This window comes from Eucyclogobius newberryi, unplaced genomic scaffold, assembly GCF_026437365.1.
Source record: "Eucyclogobius newberryi isolate DKJ021-1_F unplaced genomic scaffold, fEucNew1.0.hap1 SCAF_8, whole genome shotgun sequence".
Taxonomy (NCBI): Eukaryota; Metazoa; Chordata; class Actinopteri; order Gobiiformes; family Gobiidae; genus Eucyclogobius; species Eucyclogobius newberryi.
In genome coordinates, this window is record NW_027316500.1 from 15,594,283 (window position 1) to 15,615,774 (window position 21,492).

The following is a 21,492-nucleotide window of genomic DNA, read 5'->3' on the forward strand; positions in this document are numbered from 1 at the left end:
CGTTTGATAAGACCTTGTTCTTTCAAGGTTAGGCCTGTATTAAGCTTGAGGAGTGCCTTTGGTGTGCGTGGCCTCCTTTCACTGAGTGTCACTGAGCATTCGTTCAGTGCTGGTGCTTGAGAGCAGAGTAAATGGGATAAAGTTTGTAATAAAGCAGTAGTAGACAGGAAGTCCATCTCATCTTGTATGAACCGTGAAGTCTGACACATTTTGTTTTCTGTCTCGGTCAGTCTGTGTGTTTACATGATTATTTTTTTTTTACACTGGGTTTTGACGTCTTGAGAAACTCTGTCCTTGTCCAAGTATACATGCAGACGAGAAAGTCGAATTCCTGACAAGAACGTGTCGTCCTCCTAACACTATGTGGCGATATGCGTGACGTTACACCTGTGGGTTTTAACAGTCATAGTAAAGATGATACTTTGGATTAAGGTTCAGTTCAAGATTGTGTGTAAAACAGTGTGTGAATGCTGGACTCTGAGAAACTCTGGGGGGGGGAAAACATAAATATAAACTGCAATGGAAAATGAACGGAAGGTTTAGTGTAGTTTTTATTGTCTATCTTAGGCTCCAGAGGGGTTCTAATTGCCTACTTTTTGAGGTATAACAAACAGATATCATTTCTAACCAATTTTTGTAAAAAAAAAATATATATATTTATATATATATATATATATATATATATATATATACTAATACTAATTATATTATTAATTAGTATTTTTACTCAATTAAAGAAAAATAATGACACTTTTAATTGACATAAGATGCAATCATGTACTGGTCTTCATGTTTTAACCAAATTTGTATCGTGAATAACAGTACAACAGTATCCTGAATTCAACCTCTGGTCTGAAAAATATGACAATTCATAGCATTTAATTTTGTTGTTGAAAAAGAGTCAGTTGTAGTCATCGGGACAGAAAAACAAGACGTTTCAACTTAAATTCAATTCAATTTATTTTTGTAATGCCCAAAATCACAACAGTAGTTGCCTCGAGGGGCAACAGTGAAAAACAGATTAAACTATGTTCATGGGGACTTGGCAATGTCCCAGCATCCCGTGTCCTTAGACAAACGTCCCAAGCTCCCCTGTCCTTGGACCCTCCTTCTCGGCCAGGAGGAACTACCAAACCTCTTTGGGAAAAAGTATAAACCTGGAGGAGTTCCACAGTGAAGGTTAGATCCGACTCCCTCAGACGGACAGGCGGACGCGAGATGGACAGTGATTTAAGAGTAATTCGCAATCTGCAGATCTAGTTTGAGAATATGAATTTTAGTCGATGATGCTTGAGTTTTTTAATCAAGGGGTCCACAGCCTTTTGAGGAATGAATTGGGCATTTTTTGTTAAATTGCAGATCAATCAACATGAGGGGGGAAAACCATGATCAATTATTTAAAAAAAAAAAAAAAAAAAAAGATACTTTTTTTGGGCCATTTCACCCAGAACTATTTGATGATTCAACTGATCTTCCACCTTAATTTCCCATAATCTATTTGGGATTCATTACTTGTGTGTTAATCCCCTGCAAGACAAGTGCTTCCACCTGTGCTCCTCCATTTGCCTCCTTTTCACTCTCCTCTCTGCCTCTCTGCTTCCTTGTCTCCTCTCTGCACGTCACATGATCCACAGTGAATTGAGACGTCGAGTGGGCTTCACCAGCTGGTGCCTTTGCCTGCCACAATATGGCTGTTAAACTCAATGTGCTTATAGACATAGTGACAGTGCATGCCAAGTGCCCGAGCGCACACACATGCAGCTCCACCCAAGTCACAAACCGGCAAAAGCCTTACCTCATCCTCCAGAGACTTGTGAAATGCAAAAAGAGGTTTTGATCTGGTTTAATAAAGGTTAATAAATGTTTTACACAAACGCCCAGTGCATCGGTGCTTTGTTGACTTGTTGATGCACATAAACTTTTGACATTTTACCCCAAGCTACCACTACACATCATATTTAAGACTTTTCCCTCGTTCCCTCCGCTCAACCAGAAGTGCCAATACAATCGATGTGCTGATCCATAGCAGAAAGAGGCCAAAGTGAGCAGGGCCGAATAAGGTGAATATGTTGTAAATGTGTCCTTCTTAAAAATGTGTCCTTCTTAAAAATGTGTCCTTCTTAAAAAAGACATGGTCATAGAGAAACGGGGCGGGGCATGTTCTAGTTTCTGTGGAATTAAGCACTTAAAGTACATCTAACTATCAACTGTTTAGAGAAAAGCATCAAGTCGACTCAAATCAAAGCGCTCCAAGTCCAAGTTGAGGCTTAAGTTGTAACTTGACTCGAGTTCAAGTCACTGTTTCTAGAATTAATCAATTTTTAATCAACATTACGGTGAACATTCCTCTTTAAAATAGACTTGGTAAGGTCAAAGGAGGACAGATTTCGAGCGGGGTTTTTCGCTGGCTCATGGGGGTCAGAACGGGGTTGGTTTTAACAATGTGGAGGTGATCTGGGGCCCTCACACACAGGTCAGCAGTGCACCTGTCATTTACGGGCAGCTTAGACGTCTTATTTTCTCCACAACCTTTTGCTCACTTTGACAGCAGTGTCTGTTTCTGTCCAACACCTTATCTGATTGACTTTGTTCCTGTACAACTAACGCCTCGCCCTTCAGCCAAACTATTCTACAGAATGAAGAGCTCAGACAAACACATTTGAATCAATCTATACTTTAAAAAAAAATATATATGTATTACGTTTTTTTAAATCTAGCGCTTTAACTGTACTTTATTAATCCGACAGTTTGATTTCATAAAGTTAACAGGATGAATGGTGACAATCTGCATGAAAGTGAATTAATCATTTCACTGTTGTCTTGTTATAGTTGAAATTGGGATGTTTCTTCTTAAAATAACCAATAAACTAAAATATTGTGACATCCCCGATCCAGCTTTTGTTGAAGAAGAAACTTGCACTTTCCAAAATACCCTGGTGTTTTGTTGACTGTGTTGTTTTGAGGTCTGTTTGCAAAAAAAAAGTGAATAAATATTAATTAGATCTGATTTTATTTTTATATGCCACAGAAAGTTTGTGATGGTGTGCTCAAGAGTTCATCCTAACCAGGGGTGTCCAAACTTTTTCACAGAGGGCTTATACGGAGCACATTCACTTCATTCCACTTCATTGACATGTCAACTTTGTCAAATGAAGTGAATCATTCAAAATGTTGCATTTGACATTGTTTGCATGAGCCTTCACACCTTTACTAAGACTTGGAACATTTGTATTAGGTTGGTATAACGTCAAAATGTTGAAAAAAACAATAAAAACAACTTAGACCAACTTAGCAGGCATCTGGAGGGCCAACAAAAAGTGGTCTTAGGGCCACATTTGGCCCCCAGGCCGTAGATTGAACATGGCTGTCCTAAACTAATATGTTCTTCGCTTTTACTGACGAGCTTCAGAAGTGCAGTTAGCGGACTTCATTATTCGTTGGCTTGACTGAAAACTGCAAGTCTAAAATGAGAGAGAAATCTTGAGGATTGTGAGGGAGACGGTGGACATGTGCAGTCAGTCAATATGATATGTATTCAACCAAAGACATGCCCTGTGCATCGATAAATAAACTAAAATAGGGTGTGGAATGGCAAATGCTCACAAAACTCTTACACAGAAACTATCCCAGAGAAGTACTATACACAGCATCTTCATAAGTGAAAAGGCAGAGTAAACTTTCCCTCAAAACTCCAGCTAACTCACTCCATCCCTCGTTTTTGTTACTCTGGTCCACACAAATCCTTATCATTTCAATAAAATAATGGGTCGCCCAAGACACCATCGACCAATAAATCAACTGAATAATAAAAAAAAAAAAAAAGCTAAAAAGGAGTTAAACAAACTGAAAAAAATTAAAAAAGGAACACACTGCATTGGATTTTCTTATACTTTTACCTGAGTGATGTAACAGTGCTTCCCTTGTTATTGTGTCTATATGTGGAAGGCTCTCTAAGGGTCGCACAGATGTTACAGATCTGGTAAAGGCCAAATATTCTCTTAATTGGTACTGGTACTTGGTGTTAAGGATGATCCAATATGATAGTACCAATATCCAATATGTCTGACTGCCAATACCCATATTAAGACCATACATCTATGTTAAGTTATGGTTAAGTTTACAATTCACTTTTCACTTTCACGGGTGGATGTTGGGATATTTATAATTTTTTATGAACATTGTCTGCTTTTCACTGTCACCCTTCGAAGGCGACTCTGGTTGTGATTTTGGGCATTTCAAGAATAGATTGAATTGAATTGAAGTAGTATGAACCATGACCCCAAGGCCAGGATGAAAAAACACAAATGTACGTAAAGTTGATGTTGTTTTGATGCTTCTGGTGAGTCTCTCGGGCCGCGATGCCCCCGTCTAGGAGATAAAACAGAATAATTAGAAGACGGTGGGCGGGAGGGTCACGAAGCCCCAAACGCTGATGTCAGCTTAAATAGAGTAGCTACCGGAAGGAGCGTTGGTCGGGTGTGATCCGGCTCCCGAACTTAAGATAAATAACAATTGTTTAGCCTAACTGGCCTCTTATTTCTATTTCCATTCATGAGTCTGTTCAAAAAGACACTGGGGATGATACATGACACACACAGGCTGAGGCAGTGCAGAGAAAATAAAATATCAATGACTAATGTCGCCTACATTTTCAAAATAGGACAAATACCGATACCTGGGGAAACCCTCTGGGGATCATTTCAAAACACTGGTACTTCTTAACTTTCACTTTTACTTTTCACCTGTTTATATGTATTGCATTTTCATACTGAACCCTCCTATTGGTCCTTTGCTGCAGTAAATTTAAATGTTGTTTTGTTTTGCACCGAGTAACAGCTGTTGCTTAAAATAGACTTTCTTTTTTAACTTTACAGTTCTTGGAATAGCTTTGAGATGAACCGCACATGATCCCAGAGTGGAAAAATCAGGTTGTGCAGCCATTAATTAGTGGATAATCCTGATCTTTAATTCCACCTCAGAACGTCGGTGCCATCTGCTCTCTCTTCACTTTCCTCTCACTTGTTTAATAATAGCATTTGAAGACTGCTCCCCACTCTTAGTCTGAAGGTACCATTGATTTTTCAGAGCCACGTGAAGAAAACAAGTAATCCATGGAGTCAGGAAGTTTCCATGGCAACGGTAATCACTTTTAATTCAGCGCCACGGACAGACGGGAACAAGGGGAAACGGCTGGGCTCGGATGTGTAAATATAGCGTGAAAAAAAGAACCCAAGGGACCAGACTGTAAACAAACATTGAAACTGAGGTGATCATTATGAGACAATGGGTTTATTTGAGCAGCAGTTCTGTTGTAGTGTCCTTGAGCAAGACGCTTGACGCGCGTGTGGGACGGTGGTGTGTGGATGTGTGAGGGTTGTGATGTAGAAACAGATGCTTTTTACACCTGACCATTTACTATTTTAGTTATTGACCTCTAGGGACGTCACAACATCATATTTAGTGTTATGATTATTGTAATAAAAAACATTACAATTTAAATTTCATTTTCTTTTATTCTCATTCTAACACATTACTATTTTGTCACTAGATTTCTGAAATCAAGCTTTCTGAAAAACAAAATTAAATTAAAGTGCCAAAAACTGTCAAAAAACTGCCAAAAAATTCTTTACATTTAGATAGCTATATAAATAGAATTAAATATACATCATTTTGCTCAATATATTTTTAGTCCATACAATTATAGTGTGACCTGAATAATTATAGGTTAGCTTAATAATCTTGACATTCCCACTGACCACTGATTAAAAATGTTAATAACACTGATTATGATTACAAATTATGATTATATGATTATTTTCAAGCGATATTTCTTTCAAATTGTTGACTTTATTAAGTTTGCAGACACATCCTGAGCACTGGGCAAATCCAACTTATATTTAAAAAAAAGAATGACATTCCAGTGCAGGCCAACACGGCTTCATCACACATTATCAGCATAAATAAACAAAACGAAATGCAATACACAGATTTGATTAGACTAGAGAATGACTGAAATAGCGCGGCTGCTGCTGGTTCTTTTATCATCGTCTCTGTAAATGACTGGGAAGAGAAAAGCTTTTCATAAATACCTTTTTGCTCATTCCCAGTAAATGCGCATGCCCCTCCCTCCCTCCTCCTTCCCTCTTTTCTCCTCTCACACAAGTCTGCTGACAGATAATCATTCGTTATCAGCCGCCGTGGAGAGCTCCTGTTTATCCGCCAACCCTGTCACTACTTTATTTTCACATTTAGCCATTTTCCCTGCTCTCAGTCTCTTTCATCTCACACTTTCAATTTGACCACTTCAGCTTGAACGCCATTAACGCCCGTGGGGACTTCAGACAGACAGCTACACCACTAGGAATCGTAACACGAGGCTAATTAATAGATGTGCTTGTTGCCCTGTCGCTCCACAAACCCTTCTGTTTCTCCTCACGCTCAAAACAACAACATCTCTGTGGGAATTTTTTTAAAAATAAATAAATACACACCAGCTGCCACTCAACGCAGCTCGCCTCCTCATAGTATGATCTCACATGCACACACGAGCACGTGCGCGGCGGTGGGTAATTTTCCTCCACGCTGCCGCCATCTCGGCCAATGGAGCGGCGCGCGTGGAAGGGATGGGGGAGGAGTCGGCGCGCGGCTGTGTGATTGACAGGCAGCGCCCTACAGGTGGAGGGAGAGGAACAAGGAGTGAGGAGAGGAGGAGAGCGGCAGAAGCAGAAGACTCTCACTGTATCGCCCTCCTGTGAGCGCAGACTGTTTGCACTTGTCCTTGTCCACACCTTCTTGGTACTTCTCCTCCACCACCACCACCACCACGGCGTGAGCATGAGCCAGTGCAGGAAAAGATGCAAACGGCAGCTGACCAAAGTGGCACGCTATTTTTATCGCTTCCTCATGGGGACGCTCACTCAAGGTAAGCACCCAAAACTTCCCGCAAAGATTTCTCAACAAGCGCATTGTTTGAGGTTCATTTTTGTGGCATGGGATGTTTTACTTTTCAAGTTTTTTTTCCACACCTGAGGTATTTCTTTCATCTTCAGAGCGTGGCTTGTGAAGGCTGGACATCAAAGAGTCCAAGCTAACTCAAAACTCAACGCCTGATTTGACATAGGTGCAAAATGTGCAAGAGTTAGACTATACTTTTTAACTCACAATCTGACTTAGTCTGGTAGATTTGCACTCTTGTCCTGGTAGTATTTCCCTAAAAAATGTACTGCTGGTCAAAAATGTCTCCATCTTACTTGAGGAACTAAAAATCAAGTCATATTTTGTCCCCCTTTTTTAAATTTAGTCCAAGTTCACTTTTATAATCTTGCTTCTTCCATGCATTATTTCTTTAAGCCCAAAAGCAGAGTCAGTTCCTTAACACAACCTTTGACAACCTGTTTCTGATTTCCCCCTGTCTTGTCTTTTGTGGGAGACACAGAGCTGTGGTTTTGCAGCAGAAACATTGCCTTGGGGAGGACAAAAGTGCTCCAAGGATGTTTTCTTCCTGTGTGTATTAAATCCATGTGCTGCTGGTTGATGCTCGGAGGTGCAGTTAAGCTGTGTTTAGATGACCTTGTCAATAGGAGCGTGTGCGAATGCTAATGTGACACGGGCGGTGCTCATCTGCACCTCGCAGCTCCTCTCCTCGTTATCTCCTCACACTTTGACATCTGCAGTGCTCCTTGTTCAGGTGAAGCAGCTGGAACATGTGGCTGTGTCTCTGAAGGACATTCACACCGAGGCAGTGATCGGGTCATGATGCTGGGAACAGTTTCTTCTCTGTGAGCGAACTGCAATTCATCATCCATCAAACTCACTTGTTATACTTGGAAACGGTTGGGCAAAAGCTGACAAATAAAAGTGAAAACACGTTGAGATATGTTTTCAGTTCAGCTTCTGTTTCATTCAGTACAGACATTTAGTGAGTCTGTTATTTGTTACTATAACAACAATGACAATATACCATAAGTCATAATTCAGTGTCATATGTTTAAGTATAGGTAATATTAATTGCATTACATTACAATTGATATAGAATTTAATCATTTTATTGTTTTCTTTATTGATAGTGTTGTCAAAAATTCAACCAATTGCACAATTATTATGTAAAGCATATTCAGACTGTAAATGAATATTCTAAAATCTGTGATGATACAGTATTTAAATATTTCAATAACTAATACATGTTTTCATATTTTCACATCATTGTTTCCCATAGTACTAAGATATAGACAAAGATAGAAATAATAATTGAATAGAATGTGAAATGTGTCTTTGGCTTGCTCATTCACATGGATCACAATTCCACACGGACTATAATAAAAACGTATTTCATTTAATTAAAAAAGCATGTTGATTTAGGTTCATGAGTTCTTTGCAGATACAACAGAAGAAACAGAAAGTTATCAACAAATGATTCACCTGATATGGTTGTGCTATTAATAAAGCGTCATTAATGTGTTCATTGAGTAGATTTAGGTCCATATGAAACAACAAACAGGCTTTAGAAAATTAAAATACAAACCCATAAAACAACCAATAAAAATCTCAATATTGATGCATAAATAACTTACCATAATCATAATATGTTTGTATAATGATGGCCAGGTGATATATGAGCACAATCAAAATTAAAAATATAAACTAATACAAATAATTAAAGGCAAACAGTTATGCTTGTTTTGAAGCGCCACACTAGTTTCCACCTTCTTTTGTAGAGTTAAAGTTGTTTTTATTGTGTTTACACTTTGTAAAGGGTCCTTGGGTGTTAAGAAACGTGCTTATAAATAAAATGCATTACTGATATCATTATTGCATTTAATGAAGCGTTTGATTTGCCCCTTTAGCCTCAGATGCGAGCACATGTGGACTCTTGAGTTACAGTAGTGTGTTGGCTGCTTCTTTCTGGAGCACAAGCTGAGCCAGACAGACACATTAACAACATTAAGGAAATCTAAGCTCCGCTGCATCCCAAGCTTTTCAAACTGACCTTGTACTTGAAGATGTTCAGCTCACGCAGCCTCACCGCTTCTGCTGCATCTCCCCTTCATAAAGTATTTATTAAAATATTGTGTCTTTTTGTGGGCTAGTTCAAATACACATCCGTAAGTTTACTCAGAAAGAGGTTACCATGACTACGGGCCTGTGCGCGTCTGCTCCGTCAATGGGGAGATGGAAAAACGCTGGCCGTGTAATGGTTTTCTGCTTCATAGAGATTTGATCAAGGCCATTCAGAGTTTGGTATTTTAATGTTTAGCACTGGGAGACTGGCCTGCAGTGCGTCGGGCTGGAAGTGCAAGAGGACGGATGGCATGAGGTTAATTGGTGCTTTTTCCACACTAACTGGATGAAGTCACTGACCCTCGAGATGCTCCACACTGGTTCTGGTTTGGTTCTTGGTCTGCCTGTAATTTGCTGTGTCACTTTTTATTGCCCGTAAAGCCGCCACAACACAACACTGCACACGGACAATGCAGTGGAGGCTATTAGTTTCTATTAGCAAAGTGAAAATGTGAATCCTAATTATGAAAGGGCTCGGCAATTAATCACATTTATAATTTGCGATTTTACTTATTGCTCTATTCAACGTGTTCTAATCAAAAATACAATTAATTAAGTTATGGCACACAAATCTAATCTGTTTAAAGAACTAAAACAAATCTTAAAGCACTACTTATTATAAATTATGTTAGGTCTCTATACTTTCTCTATAGACAAATGTTGGCAGTGTAGAAGTCATAGTTTGAAATAATTGTGCTTATGATTTTTGTCATAACCAACCAGCCCTAACTCATAATGCAATATTTAATTATGAATTATGTAACATTTGTATAAAAGATCTGCGAAATATTGTTTGAGGCGCCAGCTCAATTATGTATGTAATGTGTTTTGGCCTGTTCCCTCAGGTCGTTAACCAGGCTCACACCAGATAGATTTGTGTAGCACTGAATTGAGTTTTAAACATAAATCGGGAAAGGCTCTCGCTGAAACAAACAAATACTTCACGCTGATTGGTCGATGCGTCAAAACAGTGGAACAAGCCCAGAAATGTAACTTTTGTCCACTTTCCCGTCCAACAAATGCACAAACACACCCAAATTGTCCCTGTTTTTGCTAAAAAGTTTGAGCACATGAGAATTCATCTTGTTGGCAAGGTCTCAGTCCAAAAGTCCTCACTAGTAACTATTTACAAAGTACAAGTAAAAGTGTATCGAGGTATTTTGATTTTGGTAAAAGGGTTTTCAAAGATTATATCTGCAAGTTTCTATTGCCACTTTCTACACATCCTTCTTTGTGTATTAAGGGGTCTCTTTGGACTCTCCCTTGGCCTGTCGTGCCCTTAATGAACTTGATACTTGCAGGCTGATGGAATGCATGCCCTCCTTCTGTTTGCCATGCCATTGTGTCTGTTATTTGCTTAGAGCTACAACGTGTTCAGTGTTGCCAATAGGTTTAGTGTCAATGGGTAGTAAATGGCGTTTACCTCCCACTCACTCAAACGCATATGTCTGTATTGTTGCCCATTATCTCCGCCGTCCACACGCCTGACACTATCTGAGTTTGAAGACACGACTTTGACAGCAGAACATCTCCCAGAGCCGTATCGATCTTTCCTCAACTGTATTCTTATCTTTAACGAGAGTAAACCTGGACGCTCCATAAAGACTGCATCCTGCTGTATGCACAATCGAATTTAAGCACTGTATACATTTCCCAGATGGATTTCCTGTATAAAGAAACATTGTATAACCTTGTGCTTGTTCTTATAGTCAAATGTATTCAGTGTTTTTGTCTAGTCAAATTGTGTTTACTTAGAATTCATTGAGCATTGAGCAAGATGGCATTGTGGTCTTTGTTTTTTCTCCCTGTTACCTGGGGATTGCTGGTTTCGCCCTCAGGCTAGCAATGCAAGTGCATGTTACCAAGAAATGTAACGCGTTTAGAAGAATTAAGACCACAAACTAACACTGTGTTTCACCTATGCGAGTCACTGAGCAGGATAAACCCCTGCAGAGGTCTGTATACTAATACTCACAGTGTTTGCTTACTTTTTGTCCCAGTAAGTTGTCTGATTGTCTAGTGGTTATTCATGTGTACCTCAAATGTCTTCTAGTCTGTGCCCTTTAAATCTAAGGGCACCTACAATCTGCCAAACATCCTCTTTCCCCCGTGGTGCCCAGCAGGAGTTTCAGGAAATAGGCTCATCCATTCCCTGGTTGGGAGCAGGTCTCATTTGTTATGGCTTTGACAGTTTGCTAAATGAAACTGGATGTTAATCTTCCAGCAGAGGCCATTAGCACTTTATACTGTCTAATTAATGGCCGCTGATTACGTTCACATATGCGGCTTCTACTTTCTCCACTTGTTTTTTAGAGCCTAAATTATAGTATTTAACAAGGGACAGACACACACACAGGCACATCAACTGTGAGCTGTGCAAAAACATCTTTGAGAAAGTCTTTGTTTGCTGTTTTCTTGATTTGCTATTTTAAAAATATGTATCTGTGTTCTAACCCATTTCATTTGCATATGTGCTCAGGAAATTAAAAGTGTTTGATAATAATTGCTGCTACTTCCGCTTCTAGTCCAACTTTGATCACTGGACCTTCTGATTGCAAGGGCAGGTTTCCAGCTTTGACACTTTGGGTGTATAATTAATCCCGTGATTAACTTTAAATGCACTATTTTTATTTTATTTTGTAACTATGAATCAAATAACTGGAATGGATTTGAACATATTGTGTCATATCTTATCATTATCTTATCTTGTCTAATCAATTATCTTCAAGTATTTCTTTCCTCAGTTGTTATGGCGGTTCGTTCCTTCAGTTCTGTGTGTGGCTCAGACCAAAGAGATTTAGTTATGAGTCCGATGAATACAAACATGGACAGTGCGAGCTCTGGTCTGGACTCTGGTCTGGACTTGAAGAGGCTGACCGTGCTGCTCTTCTCACACTCTGAAACTGTTGTTTGAAAATGTGGGCAGTAATGTTTACAGACTGTTTACAGTTCTGCTCATTTGATCAGGAACTCTTTAACATGCCACACTCACTGCGGCCCTGAGTGCCGCTCTGCGTCAGAACTAAATTAAATTGGCAGGGCATCCAAGGGTGACAACAATTTCTTAATGGGCGTTGCAATTATCTTATATTCATAGCTCTGGCACAACTAAATATTGGATCAAATCTGTAAAAAGTATGCACTGCTACAACATTACTGCATTAACGTCATATTCTAAGAGTAACTTACTTTTGCACTTACTTGAGTAGTCATTTTCACAAATATGTGGTATAATAACACCTTTAGCATGAACAAAGACTTAATTCATGAACAAATGATTTATTAAGAATTGTTCATGCTCAGTAACTTCTTAACTAAGCGTTCAGGGTTTCTTGTAAAGCCTGAATCATCCATTTCTTTATTGTGAATCGAGTCTTTGTTCCTGCTTTATTAAGGCTATCAAGTGTTCACAAACACTTTTCTAGTCTTATTTCTTAGACATAGTACTTCTGCTTAAGTAATATGATAATAATATAATAAGGTGAAGGGACTGAACAAGTTTAATCCTGCATGGCATAGCTCTACTGGATCCCTGTTGCTCATTGACAAGCCATCCGAGTCCATCCCGTTACATGCCCATCAGTCCCCTTCCTGCTTTTTATTTCCTCGTTTAAATAAATGTCAATAACAATACGGCAATGACATTAATAAAACATACCACTGTGTGACAGCCAGTTCCAGAGTGGCTCCTGCTGAGTTTGGGTCTTTTTGATATTCTTGGGGAGTATTTGTGGAGAGGAGTGAGACACGTCCCAGTGAGGGGTAGTGTCGGCCCAGTGGGAGGGGCTGTTCATTAAGAGTTATTTCACTTACTCACTGTTTCCTTTGGGCTTTTTCCTGTGGTGAGATGCAAGCCAGACTGAACAGCATGTTGTCTTATGTCACTGGATAATACAAAATGAATTAATGTAGAAAGGTTTTGCAGATGTTCGTAGTCTATTAACATTTTTCACACACTCAATACACAACTTGTTTGGGGTCAGGCTTTGTGGTTCAGTCAATAGAGCAACCACCCCCGAACTTTTCATAATGCATCACATTTACAGTATGCATTATTCATTCACTCCCCACAACCTCCCTGACCACCACCAATCACTCATTCATAGGCTTTAAGGTTGTCAAAGTAATCGTTTTACCCAGATACTAATGGAAACTATGGAGATAGTATGGAAACTACATACTGATTCGAAGCAGTGTAATAAAGCAAAAATCACATAAATACAATTAATCTTATATATATTATAATATATCTACAGTATATCACAACTATTATCAGAACATGTTGTCATATTATGTTTGTTTCTATCATGATTGTGATTTTAGTATTACATTTGGTATTGACTATTAAGCCTTTTTCTAATATCGAAATAGAGTTTGGAGCGTGTGGGCAAAAAACACAACAATAGCAAACTGTAGCTGGACATTCCGTTTATGAGATGACCACTGTTGGCCAAATTATTATTTTTAACTATGCAATTTTTTTACATTGCAAGAGCACAATCAGTTTCTCTTCATACAAAAATGTGCTGTTTTATTTGTGATTTCAGAGATTTAAAGGTGCACTATGTAACTTTTGTGCAAGAGGATACACCACCTGCTCATGTAAATGTTTGCCTGGAATGTGCCTCAGTATGGCATTAAACAAATGTATCTTGAATTTCTTTCAATTATGGGCATTTTTATTGATCAAAAATACTACTCCACAGATCTGACCTGTAACTTGGCCTAATGGCATCACCTGCTTGTCTTCATGGAGATGAATAGGTTTAATGCAAAGCAATAACCTCGTCATGGAAACAAGCATGTGGCATACCTGCCTCTAGAAAAGCTACATAATGTACCTTTAACTACTGATTTTAAGAGGACACAATGTTTCTAAACACCAAGCTTCTCACTTCTATAATTTTTCACAGCTTTCAGTTGACACCTCCTGACTCGCATTTTCACACTCCAGAACAAATAATTTAAAAAACTAAAATCTAAATTTAACCGGCATCTGGTCAAAACTGGCACAGACTATTTTTATGAACGTGAATGATTTTGGCTGATTGGACAAAAGGGGAAAAGGACAGCTGGTTTGTTTATGCTGAATAATCCCATTTGCTCTCATAATGAGCAATTATTATTCTCGCCCACAGTCTCACTCGTTTAGTGCTGAAAAAAAAATGGTATCTTGATGCTTTTATGGTACAGAATATTTGGGTGAAAACGTAATCTCGTAACAAGGCTCATATCATGTCCATGACCACAAAAGCCCACACTTTTTTCTTTCTTATGAACTCTTTATGACTTCTTTGAATTTGAATAACTTGTTTTATTTTAGCAGTATAGTTTGACATAGTTTATAGCAGTGTATTAATTTTTTTGAAATGTAGACAATCATTCTAGGAGACAATTATAAAAACTAGGCCTGATTGAATGTAAACACACCGGAGTATAGGCAAGGCAAGTTTATTTGTAGAGCACATTTCATACACAAGGCAATTCAAAGTGCTTCACACAGCAGGAAAAATGCATTCAAATCACAAAGAAATTACAGAAGTACAATAAAATTAACTAATTAAAAACAATTTAAGTAATAAAAGAGAAGAGTGCAAAGAAAATCCTTTCAGTCATATGCACAGCTAAACAAAACTGTTTTTAGCTTAGATTTGAACATTGTTAGAGTAGAGGCTTGTCAGTATAGCCAAAAGCTCATTTCCATTCACTGTCCTAGGTCTGGGATCGCAAAAGAACCTACAATAAAACAGTAGTAGAAAGTAGTTTTCATGTATACAAGACAACAGGGTAGACTTACATTATTGCACAGTCTACACACCATAGCCAGTATCTCACACTATATTGCTTTACCAGCTCGTGCTTTATATTTAGCTTGAACTTAAATTTAGTTTCACTCTGCTATAAGCTGTCTTTGGATTTTAATCTAACACAGACCGCTGATCTTTGACCTTTTGTCCTACTTATTTTATGTAGAAAGAAATTCATACTTATAACTCGATTTTGGATCTATCTTTTAATGGGCTTTGGGCACTTTTATCAGGGCACTTTTATCTGATTTCCCTGACTCCTCATCTCACACTTAAACATACTATTAACCTCTTAGAAAAAAAAAAATCATTCAGTTATGCTCCACTCTCTGTCTCTCTGTCTGTCTCTCTTGCGCTCTCTTTTTCTTCTCACTCTGTTCTCCCAGCCTTGTCAGAAAGGTGTGAAACGTCAGCTCTATCCGTCATGTGTGTACGCGCTCACAAAGACTCACACGTGCTAAAAATAAACTCTATTAGTGGCAGTCAGAGCATAGGGGGAAAGCGGGAGAAAGGGCTGTGATTTCTATAAAGAGGAAGAAATTGAAGATGAGGACACTGAGGACAAGGGGTCCACAACGTGCCTCAAATCTATTGTGATATCAAAAGTTTTATACTTAATGTGCATGTATCGCAAGCTTTTAATGGACAGAGATTGTTGCATATGGATGCATAGGTTGTATGCTGTTGACGGGAATAAATTACAAATTATAAATAACTGTATAGGTGAGACATCTTCTTGTTCATATAGTCAAATCTTATGGTATGTAACTTAACTAATTAGTTTAAATAAGTAACTACAATCACAGCTGACCCTGAGTTGCCTGTGCTTTGAGTCTGCATAGAGGACACATACATTTTTACCATTCTCAGTATGTAGACGAGCCATTTCTCATATTCAACTCAGAACCTCCAGGATTCCCCCACTGAGCTTCAGAGGCTGCTCTGATTCATGATGGTGATGGGCTTTTAGTAGCGACCATTCAGATCAGAGAGAGGACTTTGCAACTGGTAACACAAACTCCTGAAAGGCTCATTCTGTTTTCTTGGACCAAATACCATATGACAACTTGACCATCGTCTTCAGTTCTTTTGTAATTAAGAGTAAACCAACATCACAATTGTTATCAATAAAAACAACATTGGATTTGAACATAATTAGCTAGAATGGTTTACTTTTGGTTGATCTCTTTGTTGCTAGTTTTGACCTGGTAATGATTGTTGCTATTTCTCCAATTCAAGCAAAGCTGTAGATTGAAGAGAAATGGTCTTGTCTCTTTGGTGGTGCTGTCCATGGTGCTGAAGTGTTTTCAAATTCACAGGCACACATTGTCCTCTATCTGTTCACTTAAACCCCCTGCTTATCAAACTCTGTCTCCCTTAATGGAACTTAGTGATTTGATTTTGCTGTACTTGCTGATATCTTAAATAGGCATATTTGTTTTCCTAATGACATTAAGAAGATGGCAGAAAATGAATTTTATTCAAATTAATTAATTGAGAGTCGTGGACTATTGTTTTAAAGCGCTTAACATTATCATGTCCATTTAAATGGCCAAACAAAACTAACTTGTTTGGATTGAGTGGAACTCCCTACACTGATCCTTATGGACACTGTGTCCTCTGACCTCACCCTCGACTACTATAGAACTGCAGTGACCTCGCCTCACATTTATCAGGGGAAAATTTGTCTTATTTTGATCAATAATTCATTTTCTAATCAGCCTCAGTCATTAGGACCTTTCACACAGTAGACTATATTTTCATTCCTGGTTGACACGTCAAGCCATGGCAGGTGGATAAATTTACAGCTAACTTTAGCCCTCTTGGATCTAGTTACACACCTATTGCTTCATATAAACACAACTGGAAAATCATAAAAATATATATATAATATTTTTAGTATTATATATATATATATATATATATATATATATATATATATATATACATGTGTATGTAAAACCCATAAAATACATACAGAATGTCTTGGAATGATTTCTGTGGTGACCATTGTATCTTTTATGGCAAAGGCGGTTAGCGCTCTTGCCTCCCAAGAAGGAGATCATGGGTTCGATTCCCGGACCAGACCAACATCACATGATCTCTCTGGGTGGAGTTTGCATGTCCTCCCCGTGTTACTGTGGGTTCTCTCCGGGTTCTCCGGCTCCTCCCACCGTCCAAAGACATGCATGTGTTAGGCAAAAATTGGAAAGTCTAAATTGGCCCTAGTGAATGAATGTGAGCGTGAACTGTCTGTAATGTCTATGTCTCTGTGTTGGCCCTGCGACAAGTTGGCCACTGTCCAGGGTGTACCCCGCCTAAGGCCCGAAGTCACTGGGATAGGCTCCAGTCACCCGCGACCCCGAAAGGGAACAAGCGGTAGAAAATGGATGGATGGATGGAACATTGTAGCTGTTAAATAACATACTATAAGGCTACATGAACATCACATGTCATTGACTTAACTATTGTGACCCATCTCCTCAACGATAGAGCCATAACAAAGGCGAGTGGCTGTGTTGCCCTCTCTGTCACCCTGTGTGTAATGGACAAGCTGGACAAAGGAACAAAGGAGCACAGCACACTCTTGAGCACAGTCCAAGGGAGGACAGGTCTGAGCTACTAAAAGTCTGTTGCTCCCCAAACGGGACAGGCCTGTCCAGTCCACTTAGCCACCCAAGCGAGACAGCAGAGCCAGGACAGGGTCAACCTTGAGAATCCCCTCTCACCTCAACGCTACAGTGCACTCAAGAGTCAAATGCATCCAAAAAACACTGGCCCTCTGCTGTTTATCATCTCTGTGTAGTGGCTTGATTCTTTTGTCAAATTCACTATCAGCTGGTAAAAATCTATATATTCTGTTTTCTTCATATTATAAAAAACATAACTCCAAAGTACTTTCAATCCAATCCTTGATAGTTGCTCTGTCCCTGTCATCCATTTTCCATCATTCCATCATTCCTTTCACCATATATGACAGGAGTTGTATCATTCTCACTTGACTTTTCCTCAAATGACTCTCTGTCATCATTTCATTTTGTCAGTCACGACAGTTGCTAAGAAAAGAGTGACACTGTAAGACACCTTCTGTCACGTTCCTGTGTGATATGTTTGAGAGCGTGAGTTCAGTTTGGTACAGGGCATGTACATGGTGCATTTAAAGACGGTCATGAGAGACGGGTTTTTACATCGCAATCATCTTCATTGACATTACCAAATGACATCTGGAGTGCATGAGGACACTTTAGCATCAACAATAGAGCAAAGTACTGATTTCCTACCACTGAAGAGTAATAATAAAGTGTCATAGTTCCATTCACAAAATGCCCTAACATATCATATAAACGTGTAACCTGTTTGTAAATGACTGAACTTTGTGTTAGTATAGAGTGAAACAGACAAAATCAGACCCTGCATGCTTTCTGCAGCTAATAATAACATATTTTATTTATTGTCAATCAGAAAATAATTGCTGAGAGCAGTGCTCTGATTGGCTACATTTGGGTGGTCCACCCCAATTTCACTTCACCATCTGAAAAAGCTGTTCTAAAACAAAGTGGATTGTGGAGTTAGATTTAAATGCCTCTTTTGCGGTTGGAAAATCAGGCACCCCAGCTTTAATGCTAATTGATTCAGGCAATCATTTGACTGATTGCCCATAATATGTGATGTAAAACTAACACATGCATGAAATGACCTTGCTTGGTCATTATGTACATTTACATCTAGTTATTGCAACATATTGCCAAGCGTTCCTTTAAATGGAACTCTCATGCTTGTTCCTGTCTCTATAGTTTCAGCTGCCTTTTATCATGATACAAATCAGTTTTAATATTCCTCCAGCTCCTCTCTCTGCTGTCACCTTTTCCCTGTCATCTCTGCAGGCTTTTGTCTGGAGCCTCTCAGTTGTATTACAAGCTTGTCTTCACTTTCTGTTTCTCATGTGTCATCACCACTATATTTGATCCAAGTCTTTTGAACGCCCGCCACACTCACGCTTAAATATGGGGATTCAGGATCTCATCAGTTACCACCTCCGGTTTTCCGAATCCGATTCCTCTCAGAGCTATTTATAGGCTCCGAGGCCCACTCCACACTGTGCTGTGCAACGTCATGACCAGTGCGTCTGCATTCAAATATGGGAACATAATACAGTAGAAAGCAACACTCTCACAGACATGATACAGTAGGTTTCACATGAATCCAGGCATGGACAATAGTCTAAATGGAGGGATAAATAAAGAGTGTTACATCAGGTGTGGCATTTGAAATTACACCTCCACAAGGTCATCTAGTTTCAAATAGGGCTTGGACATAATGACAATAAAAACATCTAAATGTGATCTGATCCCTGTAACGATCTGCTTTGTGGTTAGTGCTTCTCTAATGCAGCTCCAAACTCAAACACACACACTCCACCCAAGCCGCCAGTGACAGTGACATATAAAGTCTCAAAAGGAGCAGATATCATTACTGTCCACTCAAATACGGCCGAAAAGTAAGTGTTCATAATGATTACATCTAATGCATGATAGGCTCAAGAAAATCGTGACACCGCCCCTGTTTTCAAAGCCTTAGTTTACAGTAGATATAAGATAAGATAATCCTTTATTGTCCCACATGGGGAAATTTCATTGATGCAACGCAGGTAGATACAGAGGTAGATACAGAAGAAAAGAACAGATCACTTATAGGAAGTCTGAAAAACACTCTCAGTAGAAGATCTCCTATAAACAAAAAATCCCATAGACAAAACCCAACAAGGGATGGAGGGGAAAAAAAAAAGATAGAAATAAATAAATAAATAAATAAATACATAAATACATAAATACCATTGCATGTGATCACGACAGTAATTGCACATGAATATGTGTCACGACGGCACATAGATTGTACATGAATTTCACAGTAATTGCACATGAATCACAACAGTAATTGCACATATGACGGAATTGCAAATGGTTAGGTCAGTATTGCGAGTGTTCAGTACTAACAGGGTTTGTTATAAAGTCTGACAGCAGCAGGAAGGAAAGACCTACGAAACCTTTCCTTCACACAGCGAGGGTGGATCAGTCTCTCACTGAAGCTGCTCTCCAGAGCGGACAGAGTGTCCTGCAGTGGACAGAGTGTCCTGCAGGGGGTGAGACTCATGGTCCAGCATAGATGTGAATCTAGCCAGGACCCTCCTGTCCCCCACCTCCTGCACCGAGTCCAGAGCACAGCCCAGGACGGAGCTGGACTTCTTGATGACTCTGTCCAGCCTCCTCCTCTCCCTCTCTGTGATGCTGCTGCTCCAGCAGGCCACACCTACAGGAGCTGATGCCACCACAGAGTCGTAGAAGGTCTTCAGGAGTGGCCCTGTCACTCCAAAAGACCTGAGTCTCCTCAGGAGGTAGAGCCGACTCTGGCTCTTCCTGTACAGTGCGTCTGTGTTATGAGTCCAGTCCAGTTTGTGGTTCAGATGAACACCCAGGTACTTGTATGAGTCCACTCTCTCAATGTCCCGTCCCTGGATGTTCACTGGTGAGGGGGCAGTGGGGTGGCGTCTGCGGAAATCCACCACCATCTCCTTGGTCTTCCCCGCGTTGATGAGGAGGTGGTTCCGCTGACACCAGTCCACAAAGTCCTGCACCAGTCCCCTGTACTCATCGCATCATCGTCGTCCGTGATGAGTCCAATGATGGCAGAGTGGTCAGAGAACTTCTGCAGGACACAGCTGTCCGTGTCGTGTCTGAAGTCTGCAGTGTAAAGGGTGAAGAGAAAGGGCGCGAGGACAGTGCCCTGGGGCGCCCCCACACTGCAGGTCCAAGTGTCAGACACACAGTTCCGGGCTCTCACAAACTGGGGTCAGTCTGTGAGGTAGTCCAGGATCCACTCTGCCAGGTCATACTCCACACCAGCCGTCTCCAGCTTGTCCCTCAGGAGCAGCGGCTGATGGTGTTGAAGGCGCTGGAGAGATCGAAGAACAGAATCCTCACAGAGCTGCCAGGCTTTTCCAGGTGAGAGAGAGAGCGGTGCAGCAGGGAGATGACGGCGTACTCCACTCCGATGCCAGACCGATATGCAAACTGCAGCGGGTCCATGGCTGAGCTCACGGTGGAGCGGAGGTGGTCCAGGACTAGCCGCTCCAGTGTCTTCATCAGGTGGGACGTGAGAGCCACCGGCCTGAAACTGTTGTTACAGACAAAGTGGGAAATCAGGTGTTCTATACACTGCCTTGGCATTTGAATGTTTTCACAGAACATTCTTTCTTCCATATCAGCATATGTTGATTGTATTTTACCAAAAAGCAAACACTCATTAATAAGATTTGGATCAGCATAATTTATTAATGGTGAGAAGTGCACAAAGAGAAGGCGAGCGCTGCAGCCCTGGGTCTCATGTTGCTGCTTCAGAGTCCAGAGTCCTGCGCAGTCCAGTGAGCATTATAACTTTTAGTTTCATATTGAACTTTTGCCAATTCAATTTATTTTGGTTTATAAAAGAAACATCACCCCCTTGAAATTGAAATACAATCTTCTTATCATCCTCTTTTATTGTCCCCTCTGTACATGGTGGACTTTGAAGTACTACTGGCTGTTCTCATAGTTTGCAAGTTAGAGGCATTCTATACGATGCCTATGCAAAG

General features: G+C 39.9%; 1 protein-coding gene across 2 annotated transcripts in view; it reads left to right on the forward strand.

Moving 5' to 3' along the window:
- Positions 1 to 21,492, forward strand: part of LOC140351150 (A-type potassium channel modulatory protein KCNIP2) — a 95,766-nt gene that overhangs the window by 41,597 nt on the left and 32,677 nt on the right. The window contains exon 1 of one of the 2 annotated variants that reach the window (XM_072436866.1): positions 6,662 to 6,922. The exons of the other annotated variant lie outside the window; for it this stretch is intronic. Within the exon in view, the coding sequence (XP_072292967.1) occupies positions 6,835 to 6,922 (88 nt within the window). The 5' untranslated portion in view covers positions 6,662 to 6,834. Of the gene's footprint in view, positions 1 to 6,661; positions 6,923 to 21,492 lie in introns of those variants that run through there. 2 annotated transcript variants of the gene reach the window in all.